This window comes from Heteronotia binoei, chromosome 6, assembly GCF_032191835.1.
Source record: "Heteronotia binoei isolate CCM8104 ecotype False Entrance Well chromosome 6, APGP_CSIRO_Hbin_v1, whole genome shotgun sequence".
NCBI classification, from domain to species: Eukaryota; Metazoa; Chordata; class Lepidosauria; order Squamata; family Gekkonidae; genus Heteronotia; species Heteronotia binoei.
This window is the reverse complement of record NC_083228.1, coordinates 135,049,987-135,073,907: the sequence shown is the minus strand read 5'-3', so window position 1 is coordinate 135,073,907 and position 23,921 is coordinate 135,049,987. Positions and strand designations below refer to the sequence as shown.

The window sequence follows — 23,921 nt, the reverse complement described above, 5'->3', positions numbered from 1 at the left end:
GCACTGCTGTTGAAGACGCAGCTGCGCTGGGCAGGGCATATTTCTAGGATGGAAAACCACCGCCTTCCCAAGATTGCCCTGTATGACGAACTCTCCACCGGCCATCGAAATAGAGGGGCACCAAAGAAGAGGTACAAGGACTCCTTGAAGAAATCCCTTAGCACCTGTCACATCAACCATCACCAGTGGTCTGACCTAGCCTCAGATCGCAAAGCATGGAGGCACACCATCCACCAGGCTGTCTCTTCCTTTGAGAACGCACGCATAGCTGGTCTTGAGGACAAAAGGAGATTGAGGAAGAATCGCACTGCTACAGCACCAACCCTAAATCAGACTTTTCCCTGCAGCCGCTGTGGCCGGACCTGCCTGTCCCGCATTGGTCTTGTCAGCCACCAGCGAGCCTGCAGCAGACGTGGACTATTGCACCCTTCTTAAATCTTCGTTTGCGAAGCCAAGCCAAGAGAGAAGAAGAGACAATTACTCTAATACACTCTCTAATACACAAATACACAGTTAATTATTAATTCTATTACTTCAGACATAAACTAGTCCTCTTTCCACTTATTCAGCATATATATACACCTTTTAAGTTCTCTACCTCAAACACCCATCTTCAGTGGGGAGACAGCCGCTGCGAAACGGCTGCTCAAAACCGTCCCCCCACCCTTTGCCAAATATACACCTCCCGAGTTCTGTTAAATTAACCATTCCATAATCCGTCATATATTAAGTTCACTCTTTCCAGTTCCTTCTCCCTTCTGTTCTTCCTCTTCTTCCACTATGGAGCACTTTCTTTCTTTCTTCCTTCCTTCCCTTCTTTCTTCTTCCTTTCTTCCTGGAGTTCTTTCTGATTCTGTAGCACTAGCTATTGTCTTTAATTACACCAATTATTCCAACGTCTCCAAATCCTCAAACACCCATCTTCAGTGAGGAGACAGCCGCTGCGAAACCGCTGCTCAAAACCGTCTCCCCACCCTTTGCCAAATATACACCTCCCGAGTTCTGTGTTTTTTCTCTCTTTTTCTTAGTTAGTACTATACAGTCAGTTCTCCACACAGTCTATGCACTTTCTCTCTTGGAAGAGGACGCCATTCCCCTCCTGTCTTGTACTTTCACTTTCAACAACAACCATTCCGCCATTAAGCTTCATTCCACATGGCATTCTCAATCAGTTCTTCCCTTTCCCTTTCTGTTTATTTTTCTTTATCCCTCCTCATTTCTCATCCAGTCCAACACTCTGCGTCACACAGGAACATAAGAGAAGCCCTGTTGGATCAGGACAGGGGCCCATCCAGTCCAACACTCTGTGTCACATAAGAACATAAGAGAAGCCATGTTGGATCAGGCCAGTGGCCCATCCAGTCCAGCACTCTGTGTCACATAAGAACATAAGAGAAGCCATGTTGGATCAGGCCAATGGCCCATCCAGTCCAACACTCTGTGTCACATAAGAGAAGCCATGTTGGATCAGGCCAGTGGCCCATCCAGTCCAACACTCTGTGTCACATAGGAACATGAGAGAAGCCCTGTTGGATCAGGCCTATGGCCCATCCTGTCCAACACTGTGCCAGAAAAGTGTTCCCGTGTGAGTCTGCATGGACTCCGTTGAAACTGTGCCTCAGTTTAGCGCACTGTCCAGAGACCTTTAGTCCCTGCAAATACTGATGTGCAAACTAAGTGTGCGCAGCGGCTTAGCATGAAATGTGCTCAGCTGAAATGAGACCCAGAACCCGTGCAAAGTTGCCCAGGGAAACTTTTCACCCTTCACTTTAAACTGGACCTAAGCAGTCTGGCCTGGGTTAGCCCAATCTTGATAGATCCCAGAAGCTAAGCCGAGTTGGTCCTGGTTACTATGAGCATGAGAGACCACCAAGGAAGTCCCGGGTTGCTACATGGAGGTCGACACTAGCAAGCCTCCTCTGTTTGTCACTTGCACTGAAAACCCTAGTGGTTGGTATAGTGGTTAAGTGCGTGGACTCTTATCTGGAAGAACCGGGTTTGATTCCCCACTCCTCCACTTGCAGCTGCTGGAATGGCCTTGGGTCAGCCATAGCTCTGGCAGAGCTGTCCTTGAAAGGGTAGCTTCTGCCAGAGCTCTCTCAGCCTCACCCACCTCACAGGGTGTCTGTTGTGGGGGGGGGGGAGAAGATATAGGAGATTATAAGCCGCTCAGAGACTCTGATTCAGAGAGAAGGGCGGGGTATAAATCTGCAGTCGTCTTCTTCTTCTATGGATCTTGGAAGCTAAGCAGCGTTAGTGCTGGGTAGTACTTGGGTGGGAGACTGCCCATGGAGTCCAGGGTTGTTACGCAGAGGCAGGCGAAGGCAATCCACCTCCGTTCGTCTCTTGCATTGAAAGCCCCATGGCTGGGGGCGTCACGAGTCAGCTGAAGCTCAGCAGGATGTTTTCATTTCTCGATCAGTTCCACCGTCTAAAAGTGCGCAGTGGAAGACGGACACTGAAGCCGGCGTCCCTGAATCCCCGGGGAGAAGATGCTCCAAGCTTCGGACAGGAGGCACTGACCTCTGCTTACCGTGCCCCGTCACATCCAAAATTCATTTATTACATCCTGCTTCCCAGCCCAGATTGGTCCCAAAGCAAATCACAGGAACAAGAATTCAATACAAACGACGTCACAATTTGACAGACATTTTTCTTGGTGGTGGTGGGCGGGGGGGGGGATGTCTGCTGAGCAGATCCAGGTGCCATGGAGGCGTGTTCTCTGCTTCTGAGAGCCAGTTTAGTGCAATGGTTAAGTGTGCGGACTCTTATCTGAGAGAACCGGGTTTGATTCCCTCCTCCTCCACTTGCAGCTGCTGGAAGGGCCTTGGGTCAGCCATAGCTCTCGCAGGAGTTGTCCTTGAAAGGGCAGCTGCTGTAAGTGCTCTCTCAGCCCCACCCACCTCACAGGGTTTGATTCCCCACTCCTCCACTTGCAGCTGCTGGAATGGCCTTGGGTCAGCCATAGCTCTTGTAGGAGTTGTCCTTGAAAGGGCAGCTGCTGTAAGAGCTCTTTCAGCCCCACCCACCTCACAGGGTGTCTGTTGTGGGAGAAGGAGATTGTGAGTTGCTCTGAGACTGAGATTCAGAGGGTGGGATATAAATTCAATATCTTCTTCTTCTACTGCTCCTGAGAAGAAAGTACGGTGTACAGGACATGGTTCCTTGTGTACAGGGAAAGCATCCACCTGTTGTTGATAAGGTTGTCCGGTCCCCCCTGTGCCGTGCTCGAGTTCAGCTTCAACCGAATTCCCCGCCTGCTGGCTCCACTGGTGAGCTGAGCGGAGAAAAGGTTGAGAGTTCTATTAGATCTTCTAGACCTCGGCATGTTTCGCTAAATGCTTTGTCAGGGGGGGTGTATAAAAAACTGGCTTCCACCTTGAGAAAGCACGTTTCAATTGTTCCCGTAATAAAGCAAGAGCCCCTGATGGAGCATTAAGTGAAACATGCAGGGGTCCTGAAGGTCTAAAAGAACTCTCAACCTGGCACCTTGTTCCTTTTTTCTCTGCTCAGCTCACCAGCAGAGTCGGAAGGCGGGGATGTTTGGTTGAAAGTGGACTTGGGCACGGCACAGGGGGGACTGGCAGCTTTCCTCCCTCCCTCAGACAGTCTCATCAACAATAGGTGGATGCTTTTCCTGAGGGATTGTGCACACTCCTAGTTGGGTGATGAACAACATTGTAAGAACACGAGAAGTGCCCTGCTGGATCAGACCAGTGGTCCATCTATTCCAGCATCCTGCCTCACACAGTGGCCAACCAGTTCCTCTGGGGGGCCAACAACAGGGCAGAGAGGCTGAGGCCTTCATAAGAACATCAGAAGAGCCCTGCTGAATCAGACCACTGGTCCATCTAGTCCAGCATCCTGCCTCACAGAGCAGCCAACTAGTTCCTCTGGAGAGCCAACAACAGGGCATAGAGACTGAGGCCTTCATAAGAACATCAGAAAAGCCCTGTTGGATCAGACCAGTGGTCCATCTAGTCCAGCATCCCGTCTCACACAGCGGCCAGCCAGTTCCTCTGAAGGGCTAACAACAAGGCATAGAGGCTGAGGCCTTTATAAGAACATCAGAAGAGCCCTGCTGGATCAGACCAGTGAGGGTCCATCTAGTCCAGCCTCCTGTCTCACACACTGGCCAGCCATTTCCTCTGAAGGGCCAACAACAGGGCAGAGAGGCTGAGGCCCTCACAAGAACACCAGAAGAGCCCTGCTGGATCAGACCAGAAGTCCATCTAGTCCAGCCTCCTGTCTCACACAGTGGCCAACCAGTTCCTCTGAAGGGCCAACAACAGGGCACAGGGGCTGAGGTCATCCCCTGATGTTGCCTCCTGGCTCTGAGATCCTCTGCCTCTGAATGTGGAGGTTCCCCTCCGTCACCATGGCCAGTAGCCACAGATAAGACTTACCTTCCATCAGTCTATCTAACCCTCTTTTCTTATTCCTGTGGCCATCACTAAATCTCCTGGCGGGGAATTCCGCATCGCAATTACTCTTTGCATCAAGCAGTATTCCCTTTTGCCCCCCCTGAACCTACTGCCCACCACCACCAGAAGACAATCTCTCTTTTTGGATTCTGGGCGGGACAGACGCTCACCTCCGCCAGGGTCATCTCAGTGATCACTTCGAATTCCTCCTGCAAGAGAGAGAGACAGGATGCAATTTCCACACCTGAACAGGAGGGGGTGGAGTTGGCCAAAAGGGAAATGTGACCGATGGAGAAGGAGCAAAGAGTGCGCCCAGCCTGTGCCAAATAAAGGTGGGGTCTGAATTGCCCACCGTTACAAAATGGGTGGGGGGCAGAAAATGCTATGCATCTGAAACAACCAGAAAACACCGAGCATCTCCCTTATATAATGAGAGCCAGTCTGGTGTAGTGGTTAAGTGTGTGGACTCTTATCTGGGAGAACCTGGTTTGATTCCCCACTCCTCCCCTTGCACCTGCTGGAATGGCCTTGAGTCAGCCATAGCTCTGGCAGAGGTTGTCCTTGAAAGGGCAGCTGCTGTGAGAGCCTTCTCCAGCCCCACCCACCTCACAGGGTGTCTGTTGTGGGGGAGGAAGGTAAAGGAGATTGTGAGCTGCTCTGAGACTCTTCGGAGTGGAGGGCGGGATATAAAGCCACTATCTTCTTCTTCTTCTTCTAAATATCTCCAGCACATAAATACACAAAATACACACACTGTTGCCAATAAATACAATACGGAATAACACAAACCAAACCACCAAGTTCCATAACAGTTCCAGGCTTCCAAGGAATATGTAAAGACTTATACAACACTCAAAGGTGATAAAAATATATTCTCCAACTGTGCGTAAAGTAGGTTCTCGACGGAATCGCGACCGTTACGTTTTCCCGTTTCGATGAATATCTTTGTCAAGAGATGCACACGCGAATCACTAAAAGCCTTTTGCTCTGAGGCTCTCGAAACCACGTCAGCTTCAAAAATATTTATTTTAATATTGCTCATCTCAGGAGCCTTACAGCCTCTGTAATATTCATGACTCAGTGGTACATACTTTATGCATGGAGAACTACTGGCCCAGCATAAAGTATGTACCACTGAGTCATGAATATTAAAGAGGCTGTAAGGCTCCAGAGATAAGCAATACTAAAATAAATATTTTTGAAGCTGACGTGGTTTAGAGAGCCTCAGAGCAAAGGCGTTTAGTTATTCACGTGTGCATCTCTTGACAAAGATATTAATCGAAACGGGAAACATAACAATCGAAATTCCGTCAAGAACATACTTTATGCACAGCTGGAGAATATATTTTTATCACCTTTGAGTGTTGTATAAGTCTTTACATATTTCTTGGAAGCCTGAAACTGTAATGGAACTTGGTGGTTTGGTTTGTGTTATTCTGTATTGCAGGGAGGGTGATAATCCCTGCACCACTGTGGGTGAATCAGTTCTGAAGACAGTCCAGCAGTTCAGCTACCTGGGGTGCGTCATCTCCTCAGATGCCAAGATCGACAAGGAGATTGACAACAGGCTGGCAAAGGCAGACCGTGCATTTGGCCGACTGCACAAAAGAGTGTGGAGCAACAAGCATCTGAAAAAAGGCACAAAGATCAATGTTTACAAAGCGGTTGTGATGACAACCCTCATCTACGGCTCCGAATCGTGGATTTTATACCGTCATCACCTGCGACTCCTCGAGCGCTTTCATCAGCGCTGCCTTCGCACCATCCTCAACATCCACTGGAGTGACTTTGAGACCAACACTGAAGTCCTCAAGCGGGCGGAGGTTACCAGCATCGAGGCACTGCTGCTGAAGATGCAGCTGCGCTGGGCAGGGCATATTTCTAGGATGGAAAACCACCGCCTTCCCAAGATTGCCCTGTATGGCGAACTCTCCACCGGCCATCGAAATAGAGGGGCACCAAAGAAGAGGTACAAGGACTCCTTGAAGAAATCCCTTGGCACCTGTCACATCAACCATCCCCAGTGGTCTGACCTAGCCTCAGATCGCAAAGCATGGAGGCACACCATCCACCAGTCTGTCTCTTCCTTTGAGAACGCACGCATAGCTGGTCTTGAGGACAAAAGGAGATTGAGGAAGAATCGCACTGCTACAGCACCAACCCCAAATCAGACTTTTCCCTGCAGCCACTGTGGCCGGACCTGCCTGTCCCGCATTGGTCTTGTCAGCCACCAGCGAGCCTGCAGCAGACGTGGACTATTGCACCCTTCTTAAATCTTCGTTCGCGAAGCCAAGCCGAGAGAGAGAGAGAGATTCTATATTGCAGGGGTGGCCAACGGTAGCTCTCCAGATGTTTTTTGCCTACAGCTCCCATCAGCCCCAGCCATTGGCCATGCAGGCTGGGGCTGATGGGAGCTGTAGGCAAAAAACATCTGGAGAGCGACCGTTGGCCACCCCCCACTGTATTGTATTTATTGGCAACAGTGTGTGCATTTTGAATTTTTCTCATACTAGTGCTTTGTGTATTATTCATGTGTTGGAGATACTTAGTGCATTGCTTTCATTATGCAAGGGAGATATTTGGTGTTTTCTGGTTGTTTCGTCTTTCTCCTCATCCCTGTTTTTTCATTGATGCATCTGAAACAAGCAGGGTGTCACGGGTCCTTGCGATTTTATATATTCTGCTGTTTTGTGATACATTTATATTACCAGGCTTGCTTTGCTGCTGCACTCAGGTTTTTCTGTGTAACGCGTAAGTATGCACTCCACTCCACAAATGAATACACAGCTTCACGCTCAAGGCCATCTTTATCTATTCCTGGAGACAGCTCTGCTACCCACTGTCTGCAAAACAGAATGGGCGTTTTCCCACAGAGCTTACCTCGGAGCGACGTACCTCTTCACCGCGCAGCGTCTGCGTGGATTTCCCACCAACTGCTCCGCATAACCAGAAAGTGCCGGACCTTTTGCGTCGCAGATGTAAACCGCTAAAAACCAGTTTACGTTAGCGACGCAAAAGCCGCGGCTCCTCCTGGTTATGCGGAGCAGTTGGTGGGAAATCCGTGCAGATGCTGCGCGGTGAAGAGGAACGTCGCTCCGAGGTAAGCTCTGTGGGAAAACGCCCAAAGTATCGTGAGAGCTAATTTGTATGTGCTTTGGCGGGCTTTTGGTTTTAACTTTGAGCGGGCAACGTCACAGGCCCGAGGTAAGGTATGTAACCCTGGGTTCCTCCCAGGGGCCCTTACTTTTGACACTTCAGCGTGAGGCAGCTGTTCTATCTATCAATCAAGCCAACTTCTGTCTCCTTTACTTGAAGACAGTCACAGAGCTGATACAAGGGACCAGGAAGGAAAAGAGGGCTTGCACGCTCCCGGTTTGAAGGCAACGGAAAGGTCGATGGATGGCTCGTGCCCAGGGGTCGTTTTGTAGAAAAACAGGTGGTGGAGCTTATGGGCATAACTCAGTGGCAAATGTCGCCCTTCCCCCACCAGCCAAAAGCAACCCGACGCAAGAAAGTAGAGCCCCAGGTGAGTTAGGCCTGCTTGGGCTGGCTAGAGATCCAGCCAGCCCAAGCAGGCCTCGCTCACCTGGGGCTCTCCTTGGCAACCCCCCCAGTCAAAAGGCCAGCAAGCCGCCCGCCACCCAAAATCACATAAGAAATGGAGAAAGGGTGGTGCGGGCTTCTCCAGGGGTTAATGAGGGCTGCTGGGGGTGTGGCCCGCTCTCCTAATCCAGGGATTGTTATGCAGATGCATCTACTATTCAATGGATAAGGCAGGTGGGGAGGACGAGGGGGAACCCTCAGAAAGTTTCAGGAGCTTTGCTCCTGTGAGCTCCTGCTGATTTCAAGGCCTGCTCATGCATACGCTTTGGTTCTGTTCACGTGTTACTTTCTTGGATGCCACTCAGTTATATTCAGGGAGGGGAGGGACAGTGGCTCAGTGGTAGAGCATCTGCTTGGTAAACAGAAGGTCCCAGGTTCAATCCCCGGCATCTCCAGGCAAATAACGAAAAACCTCAGCTGGAGACCTTGGAGAGCCGCTGCCAGTCTGAGTAGGCAATACTGACTTTGATGGACCGAGGGGGTCTGATTCAGTAGAAGGCAGCTTCATAGGTTTCCCTCTGCTGAGGCTGCATGGTGAATATAGATTGCCCCATAGCGCCCTCCTGTGGCAGAAGCTGGTATAAGCTCTCCTGGACCAAACTCCGGTCTCCCGGCAATTCACTCCAGCTTGGAAAACAGGTAAGAAGTCTCATGGGCCACACTCCTGCAATTGCACATTTGGGAGTTCCCTCCCCACAGAAGTGGTTAAAGAGGTGGTTTTCAGTTCAGGCTTTGCAAGGCGGCTTTTTGACTGAGCTTGCTGGGGGAGGAGGGGAGGCTAGGAAATAGGCATAGCCAGCTTCAAGAGGGGATTGGATCAACATCTGGAGCAGAGGTCCATCAGTGGCAATCAGCCACAGCATATTGTTGGAACTCTCTGTCTGGGGCAAGTGATGCTCTGTATTCTTGGTGCTTGGGGGGGGCAGAGTGGGAGGGCTTCTAAGCCCACTGGTGGACCTCCTGATGGCACTTGGGGCTTTCTTGGCCACTGTGTGACACAAAGTTGGATGGGCCATCTGCCTGATCCAACAGGGCTTCTCTTATGTTCTTATGTGACACAGAGTGTTGGACTGGATGGGCCATCGGCCTGATCCAACATGGCTTCTCTTTTGTTCTTATGTGACACAGAGTGTTGGACTGGATGGGCCATTGGCCTGATCCAACAGGGCTTCTCTTATCCAATCCCCTCTTGAAGCTGGCTATGCTTGCAGCTGCCATCACCTCCTGTGGCAGGGAATTCCACATGTTAATCACCCTTTGGGTGAAGAAGTACTTCCTTTTATCCATTTTAACCAGACTGCTCAGCAATTTCATTGAATGCCCAAGAGTTCTTGTATTGTGAGAAAGGGAGAAAAGTACTTCTTTCTCTGCTTTCTCCATCCCATGCATAATCTTGTAAACCTCTATCATGTCACCCCATAGTCTACGTTTCTCCAAGCTGAAGAGACCCAAGTGTTTTAACCTTTCTTCATAGGAAAACCTTTAATCATTCTAGTTGCCCTTTCCTGTCATCTCTTTTCTAAACTGTGAAATCACAGACTTTTCAGCCTTTCCTCACAGGGTACTTCAACCAATGCTCCCTCTTAAGTTGTGGAGTCTTGTGAGCAAGAATTCTACTTCTTGAGCTACTGGCATTAAAGTTGTGAGCAAATGATTTGGCTGCTGCTTAAATTAAGTTTGCTCTAAAGCCATCCTTCCTGAGCTATGACAAAATATGTGAACAGGAGGCTAAAAAACTGTGAGCTAGCTCACACTAACTCAGCTTAGAGGAAACACTGACTCCAACCAAGAGTTACGTAGATACAGGGCCTTTTTTGGGGTAGAAAAAGCCCAGCAGGAACTCATTTGCATATTAGGCCACGCCCCTGACACCAAGCCAGCCAGAACTGTGTTCCTGTCCGTTTCTGCTAAAAAAAAGCCCTGCAATGATACATGATTAGGGATTGCGGTCTACGTGGCTGTGTTTAGCTGGCTGAAATGAATGCTGGGTAATTTTTGCATCGTTTAATACGGCACGTTAAGACTCATGCTTGGCTTCAGTTCTGGTTTTAGACTCCCAGTCGGTCCTAGAACCCTATCGCACTGTTCCCTGAACATCCCATCCTGTGGGCTGTAAATAAATACAATGTTAAAAATATTTCCATTGCCCTGGCAGCAAAACAAATTCCAGTGCACCAATTCTTAACGAACCACAGACAACAGAGAGATTTGGGGTTGGGGACAAAGGAGCATGAGAAATTTGAACTAGGGCTGATTCCACGCAAAGGGCTTTTCCCCCCCACGGGGTTAGCGTCGCTGCGCAATTCACACTCACGGCAGAGATTGCACACCGCACAAGGTCATCTGTTTGTTTTTCACCCTTCTTAGCCATCATTTCACCCTTCTGAGCCTCACCCAGTTCCGCAGGGCCTGCAAGACTACCCTCTTTCAATTGGCTTTTCCTTAATCTGGAACCTGTTGTACTGTCGCCACGTAAAATTGTAAGATGAGTAACATCGAGCCTGTAGCGCCGAACTATTGGCTGGAATTGAATTTGAGGGTTTTAATTAGATGGGTTTTAATGTAATAATATCTTAGTGAATTGTATTATGCAATACATTGTGCAACCAGTGCGCTTTTATTATTGTAATGCTGTATTTTATGTTATGCTATGTGAGCCGCCCTGAGCCTGCTTCGGCAGGGAGGGCGGGATACGAATTAAATATTATTATTATTATTATCATCATTTGCTTTGCACAACAGAGGGGGGCTGCATTTCCCACCCCATCCCTGCTGTCACCGTCATCCTCCCCCCCACATTTAAAATGGTTTCTGGAATACACGCAGCTCCAGAATAATGCAACACTTGAATTCTTTTGGTAAGGAAGGGAACTGTGGTCATTTGCACTGATAAGACTAATTTCCTCTCCGCACACGCACTGCTTGAGGGAAGGAGAGAGACAGCTTCAGAAATGCTAATCGAGAGAGCAGAGGAGGAAAGAACTACTTCATCCTGGAGGGGTACTAGTCAGGCCTATTGCCAGGATTTTTAAAAGTTGGGGGGAACGTTAAAAAAGTCGGGGGCACTGAGCATCTTCCCTCCCAGGGCCAACAACAGGGAGCCAGTTTGGCATAGTGGTTAAGTGTGCAGACTCTCATCTGGGAGAACTGGGTTTGATTCCCCACTCCTCCACTTGTATCTTTTTCTGTGCGTCTCTCTGGCTCTGTATCTTTCTCTTTCTCTGCAGACTCTTATCTGGGAGAACCGGGTTTGATTCCCCACTCCTCCACTTGCACCTGCTGGAATGGCCTTGGGTCAGCCATAGCTCTGGCAGAGGTTGTCCTTGAAAGGGCAGCTGCTGGGAGAGCCCTCTCCAGCCCCACCAACCTCACAGGGTGTCTGTTGTGGGGAGGAAGGTAAAAAAGATTGTGAGCCGCTCTGAGACTCTTTGGAGTGGAGGGCGGGATATAAATCCAATATCTTCATCTTCTTCTCTCTCTCTCTCTCTCTTTTGTCTCCACCTCTCTCTCAGTTTGGCGTAGTGGTTAAGTGTGCGGACTTTCATCTGGGAGAACTGGGTTTGATTCCCCATCCTCCGCATGTATCCTTCTCTGTGTGTCTCTCTCTCTCTGTATCTTTCTCTGTCTCTCCCTCTCTCTCTGACTCTCTGTCTCCTCTCTCTCTCTCAGTTTGGTGTAGCAGTGAAGTGTGTGGACTCTTATCTGGGAGAACCAGGTTTGATTCCCCACTCCTCCACTTGCACCTGCTGGAATGGCCTTGGGTCAGCCATAGCTCTCAAAGGAGTTTTCCTTGAAAGGGCAGCTGCTGTGAGAGCCCTCTCAGCCCCACCCACCTCACAGGGTGTCTGTTGTGGGGGGAGAAGATATTGGAGATTGTAAGCCGCTCTGAGTCTCTGATTCAGAGAGAAGGGCAGGGTATAAATCTACAGCCATCTTCTTCTCCACTTACAGCTGCTGGAATGGCCTTGGGTCAGCCGTAGCTCTAGCAGAGTTGTTTTTGAAAGGGCAGCTGCTGTGAGAGCCCTCTCAGCCCCATCCACCTCACAGGGTGTCTGTTGTGGGGGAGGAAGAAAAAGGAGATTGTGAGCTGCTCTGAGTCTCTGATTCAGAGAGAAGGGCGGGGAATACATCTGCAGTCTTCTTCTTTCCTTGGCCACCACGGTTGTGACTCAGGGCATCTGACTCAGGGTGCCTGTCCTTCCTTCTTTCCTTGCTCGAGGGGCCACAGGAGTGAAAGCTGAGAGGCCAAGGGCCTCCCCCTTCCTCCTCTGCAACTTAAATTGCATGGGTGGGGTACCCAGAAGCAGGATCCCGAGTTGGGCCCCCCCCCAGGCCCTCCCGTAGCTACAGACCTGGTACTAGTTGCCCTGATTCCCCGAAATGACGAGAAAAAACCCTCCATTTCAGTGGTGTCAGGAAGAACAGCAAGTCAGCCCACTGTGGAAACGCAGAGAAAGGCACGTTTCTTCAATTCAACCAGTGGGCGGGACTGTGGTTCAGCGGACTCTTTGCTTGGCCTGCCCAAGGTCCCAGGTTCAATTCCCCGGCACTTCCAGTTGAAAGGATCTGGTGTGATGACAGGGCCGGCTTGCCCACTAGGCAAACTAGGTTGTTGCTTAGGGCACCGGGATGGGGGTGCCCAAGACAACAGCCTAAATCTGCCTCTCTCCCCCGCCATCACCACCAGTCCCCTCCCTTCCCTTCTGCCGCGCTCCGTCCACCCCGCCCCCCCGTAAAGTTGGCCGCGATGAGGCTGGCCCTACCAGCTTTGAGGCAGCCGGCATTGCGCATTTTTCGAAGAGAACGCTGGAGCAGGCTTCGCTCCCCCCTCACTTCCGGTTCCGGAAAGGAGAGGGGAGAAGCCTCCTCCAGTCGTCTCTTCGAAAAATGCGCAGATGCCGGCTGCCTCAAAGCCGAAAGGGCCCAGCCTCATCGCGCTTCTCTGAGGGAGGGAGGGTGGGTTGGGGCACTGTGGAAGGAGGGCAGGTGGCGGTGCTCAGGCGGTGAGCAGGGAGCCTGCCTGAGGCGCCATGTGCCCGAGGGCCCTCACTGTGTGATGGGAAAGACCTCTGCGAGAGACCTCGAAGAGCCGCTGCCAGTCTGAAGAGAGACAATCCAACCTTGATGAGACCCAGGATCTGAATCAGTATAAGGCAGCTTCACAGACGATGGTTTAAAAAAACTGTGGCGCTTTCGGCAACTCGGGTTGTTGAAATGGAGAGAAACCTCCGTGTGGAATCAGCCTCGGACAGGAAACCCACCAAAGGCAGCAGGAAGAAATCACCAGTAGAGTTTCAACCCCAGCCAAATCCCCCACTTCCTGGATGCAGACAGAGAAAACAAGGAAACCGATTGCCTGGTCCAGGTTTTCACTACGGGGGATGAGATGGGAGAAAAATTAGCTGGGGAAACGAGGACGAGAGGCGGGGACGGAGGAGGCAAAGGCTTCTCATTGGCTGCTCCAAAAGAGATCACTCTGTGATTGGTTAGTTCATCCAAAGGGGAAGGATATTTTGTTGGCTCCCACTAAAGAAAGGAGAGTAATCAAATATGAGGCCGAACGGTGCTGAAGGTCTGGAGGGTGCCCCACCTTGGCACCAGGGGGGGCGGGGGTTGTGCAGGAAGTAAGGCTGCCGGCCACCCACTGGAGGCGGGGGATTCCCCCCAGGCCCTGTCCCCTGCCGCTGATCAGTTGGTGGTTGGGGGCGGGACTTACGAGGAGCAGGAGGGAGGCCCAGGTTGCATCACCAGCGATGTCACTTATGACATATCCCAGAAATGGCTTCATCGCCTCAGCAATGTCACAGTGACACTCTTTTAGGATAGTGTATCAGAATAATGCTTTTGTATTGACACATTCAAACAAGGGATATTGGCTGGTCATCTCATTACATATACTAAACCCATCTTCCACTATATGTTAATGTATTTTTTTCCTAACGGCAAACTAGAAGGATGTATATATTTACGTTACACGTTAAAAGGTAAATGAGCTGGGCAGGAAAAACTTCTGGGAAAGAAATGCCTTCTTTTTGACCCAGGTTTATTAGCAATAGAATAATTAGCAGGCATTCTCACATTCTGACATGTTACCGTTTTATTGGTTTCCCATGCTAATGCAACCTGGATCAAAGGTTTTCTGAATTCGTTGATTTTACTATTCTGCTATTGGCTTTTCACTTTGTACCACTTGGCATTCCAAACCCCACCAGCTATATGTGGCTCTGCTTACTGTACCTCATTCCCATTCCGAAGAAGTGGGCAGGCACACGAAAGCTTACGTTCTGAATAAAACTAAGTTGGTCTTAAAGGTGCAATCGACTCCTATTTTGTTCTCTGGCATTTGGTAGAAGCCACAGACCGTTTTTTTGCCCCATGACCACAACTCCACCGCGACGCCACAGCCTGATGATATCTCTTCCAGTCAATGCTCCTTTCTACGCTATGGAGACTTGCGAGCGAAAATTCTACTTCGTGAGCTACTAGCATTAAAGTTATGAGCTACTGCACATGTTTATAAGAGCCCCGTGGTGCAGGGTGGTAAAGCTGCAGTACTGCAGTCCAAATTCTCTGCTCACAACCGGAAGCTGGGTTCGGGTAGTCAGCTCAAGGTTGACTCAGCCTTCCATCCTTCTGAGGTTGGTAAAATGAGTACCCAGCTTGCTAGAGGGAAAGTGTAGATGACTGGGGAAGACAATGGCACCCCGTAAAAAAAGTCTGCCAAGAAAACGTTGTGATTCAATGTCACTCAGAGTTGGAAATGACCGGTGCTTGCATGGGGGACTACCTTTTTACCTTCACTGCATAAATTAGTGTGATCTGGGGCTATCCTTCCTGAGCTAAGACAAAAACGTGTGAGCCGGAAGCTTAGAAACTGTGAGCTAGCTCATGCCAGCTCAGCTTAGAGGGAACACTGCTTCCAGTACATGCTCCAAGTGACATTGCTGGCAATGTAGTCTGGGCCTCACACCTGGTAAATCACCTGCGCTTCCTGCCAGTTGCTCTGATGGACGTGGTAACTCGAGCAGGGAACTATTACGGTCTCTACTACAGTCTCTGCCTACCATTACAGGGGTAACTGGAGAGCCTCTGGTTGCTCTCCCAGGTCAAAGCTGCCTCTAGCTTCCCCCCAAAGCTGTCCTCCTCGATTAGAACCACAAGAAGAGGCTGGGAATTTTGTTGCTCTGTCGGGAGGTGACAGAAAGGGCTATCAAGTTACGGCCAACTTGATGATGATATTGGATTTATATCCCCGCCCTATACTCTGAATCTCAGAGCAGTCATAATCTCCTTTTACCTCCCCCTACAACAGACACCCTGTGAGGTGGGTAGGGCTGAGAGGACTCTCACAGCAGCTGCCCTTTCAAAGACAACTCCTACGAGAGCGATGGCTAACCCAAGGCCATTCCAGCAGGTGCAAGTGGAGGCGTGGGGAATCAAACCCGGTTCTCCCAGATAAGAGTCCGCACACTTAACCACTACACCAAACTGGCTCTAGAAGAAGAAGAAGAAGACTGCAGTTTTATACCCCACCCTTCTATCTGAATCAGAGACTCAGAGCAGTTTACAATCTCCTATATCTTTCTCCCCCACAACAAACACCCTGTGAGGTGGGCGGGGCTGAGAGAGCTCTCCCAGAAGCTGCCTTTCAAGGACAACTCCTGCCAGAGCTATGGCTGACCCAAGGCCATTCCAGCAGCTGCAAGTGGAGGAGTGGGGAATCAAACCCGGTTCTCCCAGATAAGAGTCCGCACACTTAACCACTACACCAAACTGGCTCTTTTATGGCGACTCAGTAGAGTTTTCAAGGCAAGACACATTCACCTCTGCGCAGTGACCCAGGACTTCCTCAGCCATTTCCCATCCAAGAACTAACTAGGGCCATCCTGAAGATGGGAGCAGCGACTCTCGAAAATTCCTCCCCTGCCGCAATTTTTTGTTAAGTCTTGAAGTTGCTGCTGGACTCTGGCTCTTTTCTACTGCTACAGGCAAAAACGGTGACTCGTCTTGATCTAGGGCTGACCCTGTTGAGCGTCTGAGATTCGACCAGGGCTAGTCTGGGCCACTCTGGTCAGAGCCCAGTTTTCTATGCCGCTGGACTGAATCTGGTTCTTCCGAAGAAGCTTTTGCAACTCCCGTTCGTGTCAATAAGGACTGCCCAAAAGAACAGTCCTGAGGTAATTCAGGGTTGTGGGTGCACGTGTGGGAAGGTTCCCTCAGATGGACTTCCTGTCTCAGGAACTGAAATATCCTGGGGTTGGTTCAGGCACCGTACAAACCATCAGCACAGCCCTAGGCCTCAACGGACAGATCGGCGTCTCCCTGCCCTATGATTGACCGGCAGGAGTGGACGTGGCGCGGCCCACACTTACCGCCACGGAAATGCGGACACGCTTCGACTTGCGCTTTTCCGTTTGGTCTGAATTCTCTTCCTTTTTTTTTTTTTTTAAATGAAAAAGTTTTAACCAGGAAGGGGAGGGGGGGGGGAAACAATAGGGAAGAGAAAATTACGGGAGAGAATTGTTACGCTCAGTGAAACAGTGAGGAGAGAATGGGGCACTGAGGAGCCTCGGCCCAAGGAATGTCCCCGGCTATGTGGGGTGGGAAGAAAACGAAAGGAGGCCTCACCTCGTTCGGCTCGGCTGTCGTGGAGTTGCCGCAGAAGAGACTCCTCAGGGCGATGCCTGGCGGGTCCACAGTCCCAGCTGCTCACAAAGAAGGACACAAACAGTAATCAGCAAGGCTTCTTTTGCAGAAAAAGCCCAGCAGGCATTCATCTGCATATCAAGCCACACCCCCTGACATCACTATTGTTTCGCACAGGGCTTTCCTTGTAGAAGGAGCCCAGCAGGAATGCATTTGCATATTAAGCCACACCCCCTGACATCGCCATTGTTTCGCACAGGGCTTTTCTTGTCGAAGGAGCCAGGCAGGAATGCATTTGCATATTAAGCCACACCCCCTGACATCACCATTGTTTCACACAGAGCTTTTCTTGTCAAAGGAGCCAGGCAGGAATGCATTTGCATATTAAGCCACACCCCCTGACATCACCATTGTTTCGCACAGGGCTTTTCTTGTCGAAAGAGCCCAGCAGGAATGCATTTGTATATTAAGCCACACCCCCTGACATCACCATTGTTTCGCACAGGGCTTTTCTTGTAGGAAGAGCCCAGCAGGAATGCATTTGCATATTAAGCCACCCCCCCTGACATCACCGTTGTTTCGCGCAGAGCTTTTCTTGTAGAAAAAGCCCAGCAGGAATGCATTTGCATATTAAGCCACACCCCCTGACATCACCATTGTTTCGCACAGGGCTTTTCTTGTAGAAAAAGCCCAGCAGGAATGCATTTGCATATTAAGCCACTCCCCCTGACATCACCATTGTTTCGCACAGGGCTTTTCTTGTCGAAAGAGCCCAGCAGGAATGCATTTGCATATTAAGCCACACCCCCTGACATCACCATTGTTTTATGCAGTGCTTCTTTTGTAGGAAAAAGCCCAGCAGGAACTCATCTGCATATTAGGTCACACCCCCTGATGTCACCATTGTTTTGCACAGGCCATTTTGTAGAAAAAGCCCAGCAGGAATCTATTTGCATATTAGGCAACACCCCCTGACACCAAGCCAGCCGGAGCTGTGTTCCTGCTCAAAAAAAAATCCTGGGCCACACCCCCTGATGTCACCATCATTTTGCACAGGTCTTTTTTGTAGAAAAAGCCCGCCAGAAACTCATTTGCATATTAGGTCACACCCCGTGATGCCAAGCCAGCAGAAACTGCATTCCTGTGCGTTCCTGCTTTTTTTTAAAAAAAGCCTTAGTATTCAGACATTGCAACAAAACAAAGCTTGCTTAGAAGGGGGATTTGTGCTGCAAGCCTTAGTCAGCCTTCCAAACTTAGATAACAAATTCCAGTTTGCACATAAACTCTGCTGCCTCTGCCAACTGTCTCCTCTCAGCAAGAGGAACAGTCGCTGCCACACTCCTGTCCTTGTGGCCAGACAGCTTCAAAGGGCACTGCTACTCAACGAACCGTGATTTGGGAATCTGGCCGACCGTCGCAGCGAACCGCAATTGGTACAAGCCGTGAGTACCAAAGGGAGGAGAAATGACTGGGTTTGGGGCTAACCAAGAAACCCTGCTTTGCTTTATGGCTTTTTTGCAGGGCTTTTTTTTGTAGCAACAACTCCTTTGCGTATTAGGCCACACCCTCTGATGTAGCCAACCCTCTCGGAGCTTACAGTAGGCCCTGTGAGAAGTGCCCTGTAAGCTTCTGGAGGATTGGTTGCATCAGGGGTGTGTGGCCTAATACGCAACGAAGAAGAAGAAGATATTGGATTTATATCCTGCCCTCCGCTCCGAATTTCAGTCTCAGAGCACCTCATCATATCTTCCTCCTCCCCCACAACAGACACCCTGTGAGGTAGGTAGGGCTGAGAGAGCTCTCACAGCAGCTGCCCTTTCAAGGACAACCTCTGCCAGAGCTATGGCTGACCCAAGGCCATTCCAGCAGGTGCAAGTGGAGGAGTGGGGAATCAAACCCGGTTCTCCCAGATAAGACAGCTATGGCTGACCCAAGGCCATTCCAGCAGGTGCAAGTGGAGGAGTAGGGAATCAAACCCGGTTCTCCCAGATAAGACAGCTATGGCTGACCCAAGGCCATTCCAGCAGGTGCAAGTGGAGGAGTAGGGAATCAAACCCGGTTCTCCCAGATAAGACAGCTATGGCTGACCCAAGGCCATTCCAGCAGGTGCAAGTGGAGGAGCAGGGAATCAAACCCGGTTCTCCCAGATAAGAGAGCTCTGGCTGACCCAAGGCCATTCCAGCAGTTGCAAGTGGAGGAATGGGGAATCAAACCCGGTTCTCCCAGATAAGAGCCTGCACACTTAACCACTGCACCAAACTGGCTCTCAAAGGAGTTCCTGCTACAAAAACTGATCATGAGCAACCACAACTTTATTAATTTGCCATTTCTTGCAACATCTGGGCATACAGCAGGGGTCCCGGGGGGACTGGGTAGCTGTGAATTTCCTCCACTGTGCATGGGGTTGGATTAGATGACCCTTGGGGTCTCTTCCAGCTCTACGTTTTTAGGTCTCAACACAACCCCGGATGGGCATAGTCTGAAGGGCCAAGAGGGGGAAAGGGGTCGAGAGACTCACTCGCAGGGCTCTCGGATAAGCTGCTGGAGACTCGTTTCAGAGCTGGTTTGAGAGGTTTGCGGGCCTCATTTCGTGGCGGGACAAACGAAGATTCCTCTGTGCTGATCTGGGTTGAAGGAAAGCAAAGAGGAAATGGGTTATGTGCAGGACAAGCCCATTTAAACCCAATGATGAAAATCAATACTTCCCATTTATTAACTAGTACCTCCTAAATAGAACATAACGTAAGAACATAAGAGAAGCCATGTTGGATCAGGCCAGTGGCCCATCCAGTCCAACACTCTGTGTCACATAAGAACATAAGAGAAGCCCTGTTGAATCAGGCCAATGGCCCATCCAGTCCAACACTCTGTGTTACATAAAAACATAAGAGAAGCCCTGTTGGATCAGGCCAATGGCCCATCCAGTCCAACACTCTGTGTCACGTAAGAACATATGAGAAGCCCTGTTGGATCAGGCCAATGGCCCATCCAGTCCAACACTCTGTGTCACATAAGAACATAAGAGAAGCCCTGTTGGATCAGGCCGGTGGCCCATCCAGTCCAACACTCTGTGTCACACAGTGGCCAAAAACCCAGGTGCCAACAGGAGGTCTGCCAGTGGGGCCAGGAAACTAGAAGCCCTCCCACTGTGCTCCCCCCCAATCACCCAGAATACAGAGCATCACTGCCCTAGACAGAGAGTTCCAACGATAACTTAATAGCCACTGATGGGCCTCTGCTACAGATGTTGATCCAATCCCCTCTTGACATTTAGGGTCACATTCAGATTGCAGCCAAAAGGAGAGAGAAAGAAGCATATCTAAAGAGTACTTTCCCTATAGGAAAGGAAAGGTCCCCTGTGCAAGCACCAGTCATTTCCGACTCTGGGGTGACGTTGCTTTCACAACGTTTTCACGGCAGACTTTTTACAGGGTGGTTTGCCCTTGCCTTCCCCAGTCTTTTACACTTTCCCCCCAGCAAGCTGGGTACTCATTTTACCGACCTCAGAAGGATGGAAGGCTGAGTCGGCTACCTGAATCCAGCTTTCGCTGGGATAGGTCGTGAGCAGAGAGTTCAGATCACAGTACTGCAGTACTGCTGCTTTACCACTCTGCGCCACGGGGCCAAATGGCAGCGATAGCAAAATGGGATGTCAAATGGTAGCGTATGTGAAACAGCAGTGTAAGATGTTGCTCTAAAACTGGGGAAAGCCTTTTCTATCGTCTCAGAGGGCCCCCTGTCGTCTGTTTCTGTAATATTTCCTTTCCTGTTTTAGAAAAAGGATATTCAGCGGGGTCCTCAATCTTTTTTGAGCTTGTGGGCATCTCTAGAATCCTGACACAGCGTGATGGGTGCAGCCCCAAAATGGCTGCCACAAAAAGGCCGCTTCAAGAGGCTGGGCTGGCTACAAGATGGCTGCTGTAGCTTACCTTCTGTCACGAAGCGAAGATCATTTTGCTTGGGTGGCTGCACCCGTGCTCTACAGTATACCGTAGATTCTAGGAGGAATCTCTAAATTCCCCCCTCCATAGGCACAGTCATCAAATTTCCAGGAATCTCTCAGGGCAGATTTGACAACCTTGGATCCAACCCGCTGACGTTTACCCACTCTGGCTAAAAGAGGCTCAGGTCAAGGTTGCATTTTCACCCATTATTTCTGTCATGATCCTAGGCCTAGTGAGGCCTACCTACAGGCTCTAGGGAAGCCAGTATCAAAAGTAGTTACAGGGCCTACATTTCTCACAATCCCTCTGGTTCGGTGGGCAGCAGTTTTGAAGGGAAAACTTGCCCAGTGGAGACCAGAGGGATGGGACCTAGAAGGAAGGAAATAAAAGGCCAAGCTAGAGAGGGGGAAGTGTTCTCTCTGGGTTGGAGGAAGGCTGCAGTCAGGAGAGCTCCCTCATCCCAAGAGTAGTGAGTCAGCTGGAATTAGAGGAAGGGAAAGTATATAGTTAGTTGTGTCAGAGCTTTTTATTGTTTCCATGTTCCCTATTGCACTAAAAGTTACAAGCCGCTTGTCTGTTCTTGAGCAATTACAATAAACTTATTGTTGCTATCCTGCCTGGGTCTGCACACAGATCAAAAGTGCTTGCTGAGAAGGAAGACAGGGGGTCAGGTGGGTGCTCTAGGCCCTCTCAGACAGACCCTTACCAGAGTGGTGGCAGCCAATAGAAGGCCCTTCCTGGTTCACTGCTTGTGACACTTTCTCTACTGCTCCAGCCAGCCCCTCTCCTTTCTTCAGATTATTCCATGCTCGCACCATTGGCATCACGGTCTCTGGCCAATAGTCCTTCTAGGCCTCAGCCCTCTCACCTGGAAGCGTACTCCTGAGTCGGGTGGGGGCTGCCCCTCGTTTTCCGGGTTCTTCTCGGCTGCTCTCCGTTCCGCCTGGGCCTTTTCCCGCATGTACTGCAGGCGGCGGGAGAAGCTCAGCTGCTCACTCAGGAGGGCCACGATCTGGGCGCGCTCGATGGACCCCAGAAGGATCATGGATTCTGGCGAGGGAAACAGGTTGTGCTCGTGAGCAAAGCTGTGGCTCTAAAATAAATGTGGGTGAAGTCGGGGATGACTCTACCAGGAAGAGGGATTTGGATTTTTGAAGCACTTGCCTCTCTAAACCCACAGGCAAGTGAGGTCTAGAGCACGGCTGTCAAACTCATTTGTTATGAGGGCCGGATCTGACATAAATGAGACCACGTCGGGCCGGGCCATAACGGGCGAGGCCATGTGTGTAGCTATTTAAGATTAGGTACCAGAGATGTAAACTTTATAAAGGACACAGACAAACACAAGTAAAGGTTTTTTTTAAAAAAACTTAAAAACATGCTTAAAACGTTAGCACTTGTTGGTCTTAAAGGTCTTAGACACTGACTTCCCAAGACTCCACCCCCAAATATAAGAACATAAGAGAAGCCATGTTGGATCAGGCCAATGGCCCCTCCAGTCCAACACTCTGTGTCACATAAGAACATAAAAGAAGCCATGTTGGATCAGGCCAATGGCCCATCCAGTCCAACACTCTGTGTCACATAAGAACATAAGAGAAGCCATGTTGGATCAGGCCAATGGCCCCTCCAGTCCAACACTCTGTGTCACATAAGAACATAAGAGAAGCCATGTTGGATCAGGCCAATGGCCCATCCAGTCCAACACTCTGTGTCACACAGTGGCCAATATATGTGTGTGCGTGTGTGTACACACACACACACACACACATATATATATACTAATAGCCTGTGGCTAACAGTGTCTAATAGCCACTGATGGACCTCTGCTCCATATTTTTATCCAATCCCCTCTTAAAGCTGGCTATGCTTGTAGCCGCCACTACCTCCTGTGGCAGTGAATTCCACATGTTAATCACCCTTTGGGTGAAGAAGAACTTCCTTTTATCCTTTAACCCGACTGCTCAGCAATTTCATCGAATGCCCACGAGTTCTTGTATGGAGAGAAAGGGAGAAAAGGACTTTTTTCTCTAGTTTAAAACAATTTTATTGGTAACATATGGTAGCAAATCTATATCTATATCTTACAACTTAAAAAAGGAAAGATTTACCTACCCCATATCTTACTTTTTCCCCACCCCTCCCACCGTTACTTGACCCCCGCCAGTGTTATTTACTTAAAGAAAAACAAATATTAAAGGTACCCTTAACTATTAAAAAACCAAAAGTTATATTCTTGTTTTAAAAAACTTAATAATTATCAAAGATTGTCCAATGTCCTCTTATTTTCCACTCTTTTTCTACGTATTTTCTGAACTTCTTCCACTCCATCTTAAAAACTTCTAAATCATAGTCTCTTAATATTCACTTTCACTCCATGACATGACTTTTATAATCCAATTCCATTTCTCTGGTATTTTTTCTTGCTTCCACAACTGCGCATACAATGTTTTAGCAGCTGAGAGCAAGTACCAGATTAAAGTTCTATCTTCTTTTGGAAATTTTTCCATTTGTAATCCCAACAGAAAATCCCTGCAACTTTGTTAAACTCATATCCCAAGATATTAGACATCTCTTAGGAGTTATATACCATCTATACATCATCTTAAAACAGTTTTCCCTAATACTTTGACATGTTGCAAGTTTCATAGAGTTCTTCCACAAATATTTCCAAGATTCCATCTTTATTTCTTTATTTACATTAATTGCCCATTTTATCATTTGAGATTTCACTACTTCATCTTCTGAAGACGATTGTAAAAGTAATTGGTATACTTTTGAAATTAATTTCTCATTGTCTCCAAGCAGAACTTTTTCCATTTCTGTTTGTTCTTTCCTTATTCCTCCAGTTTTGATATCATTCTCCACCAAGCTTTTTATTTGTTGCATTTGAAACCAATCATATTTATGACTCAATTCTTCAGCAGTTTTCAGTTCTATTTTCCCACTTTGTATTTTTAATAATTGATTATATGACAGCCACTTTTCTTCGCCTGTTTTAGCCGTTATCTTTATCACTTCAGCTGGCACTATCCATAAAGGTCTTCTCTCATCACCATATTTCTTATATTTTATCCATGTATTTAATAGGTTGCTTCTTATATAATGGTGAGAGAAAAGACCATCCATCCTCTTTTTTCCATAATACAAATATGCGTGCCAGCCAAATTTATTTCCGTAACCTTCCAACACTAAAAGTTTTTTGTTTAACAATGTTATCTAAGGATTAAAATGAAAATTCTGTCAGATGCAAAAGAGAGAGGCAGATTCCAACTACCAGATCTAAAATTGTATCATGAAGCAG

The 23,921-nt window shown here is 49.0% G+C and overlaps 1 protein-coding gene across 2 annotated transcripts in view; it reads right to left on the bottom strand.

Moving 5' to 3' along the window:
• Positions 1-23,921, bottom strand: part of CLCN2 (chloride voltage-gated channel 2) — a 148,276-nt gene that overhangs the window by 7,186 nt on the left and 117,169 nt on the right. Inside the window, exons 17-21 of one of the 2 annotated variants that reach the window (XM_060242594.1) lie at positions 21,486-21,667; positions 19,192-19,297; positions 16,656-16,732; positions 16,400-16,459; positions 4,595-4,633 (exon numbers count right to left, since the gene is read on the bottom strand). In XM_060242594.1, coding sequence (XP_060098577.1) covers positions 4,595-4,633; positions 16,400-16,459; positions 16,656-16,732; positions 19,192-19,297; positions 21,486-21,667 — 464 coding nt within the window. The remainder of the gene's footprint in view (positions 1-4,594; positions 4,634-16,399; positions 16,460-16,655; positions 16,733-19,191; positions 19,298-21,485; positions 21,668-23,921) is intronic. The other variant, XM_060242595.1, reaches the window with a different exon arrangement.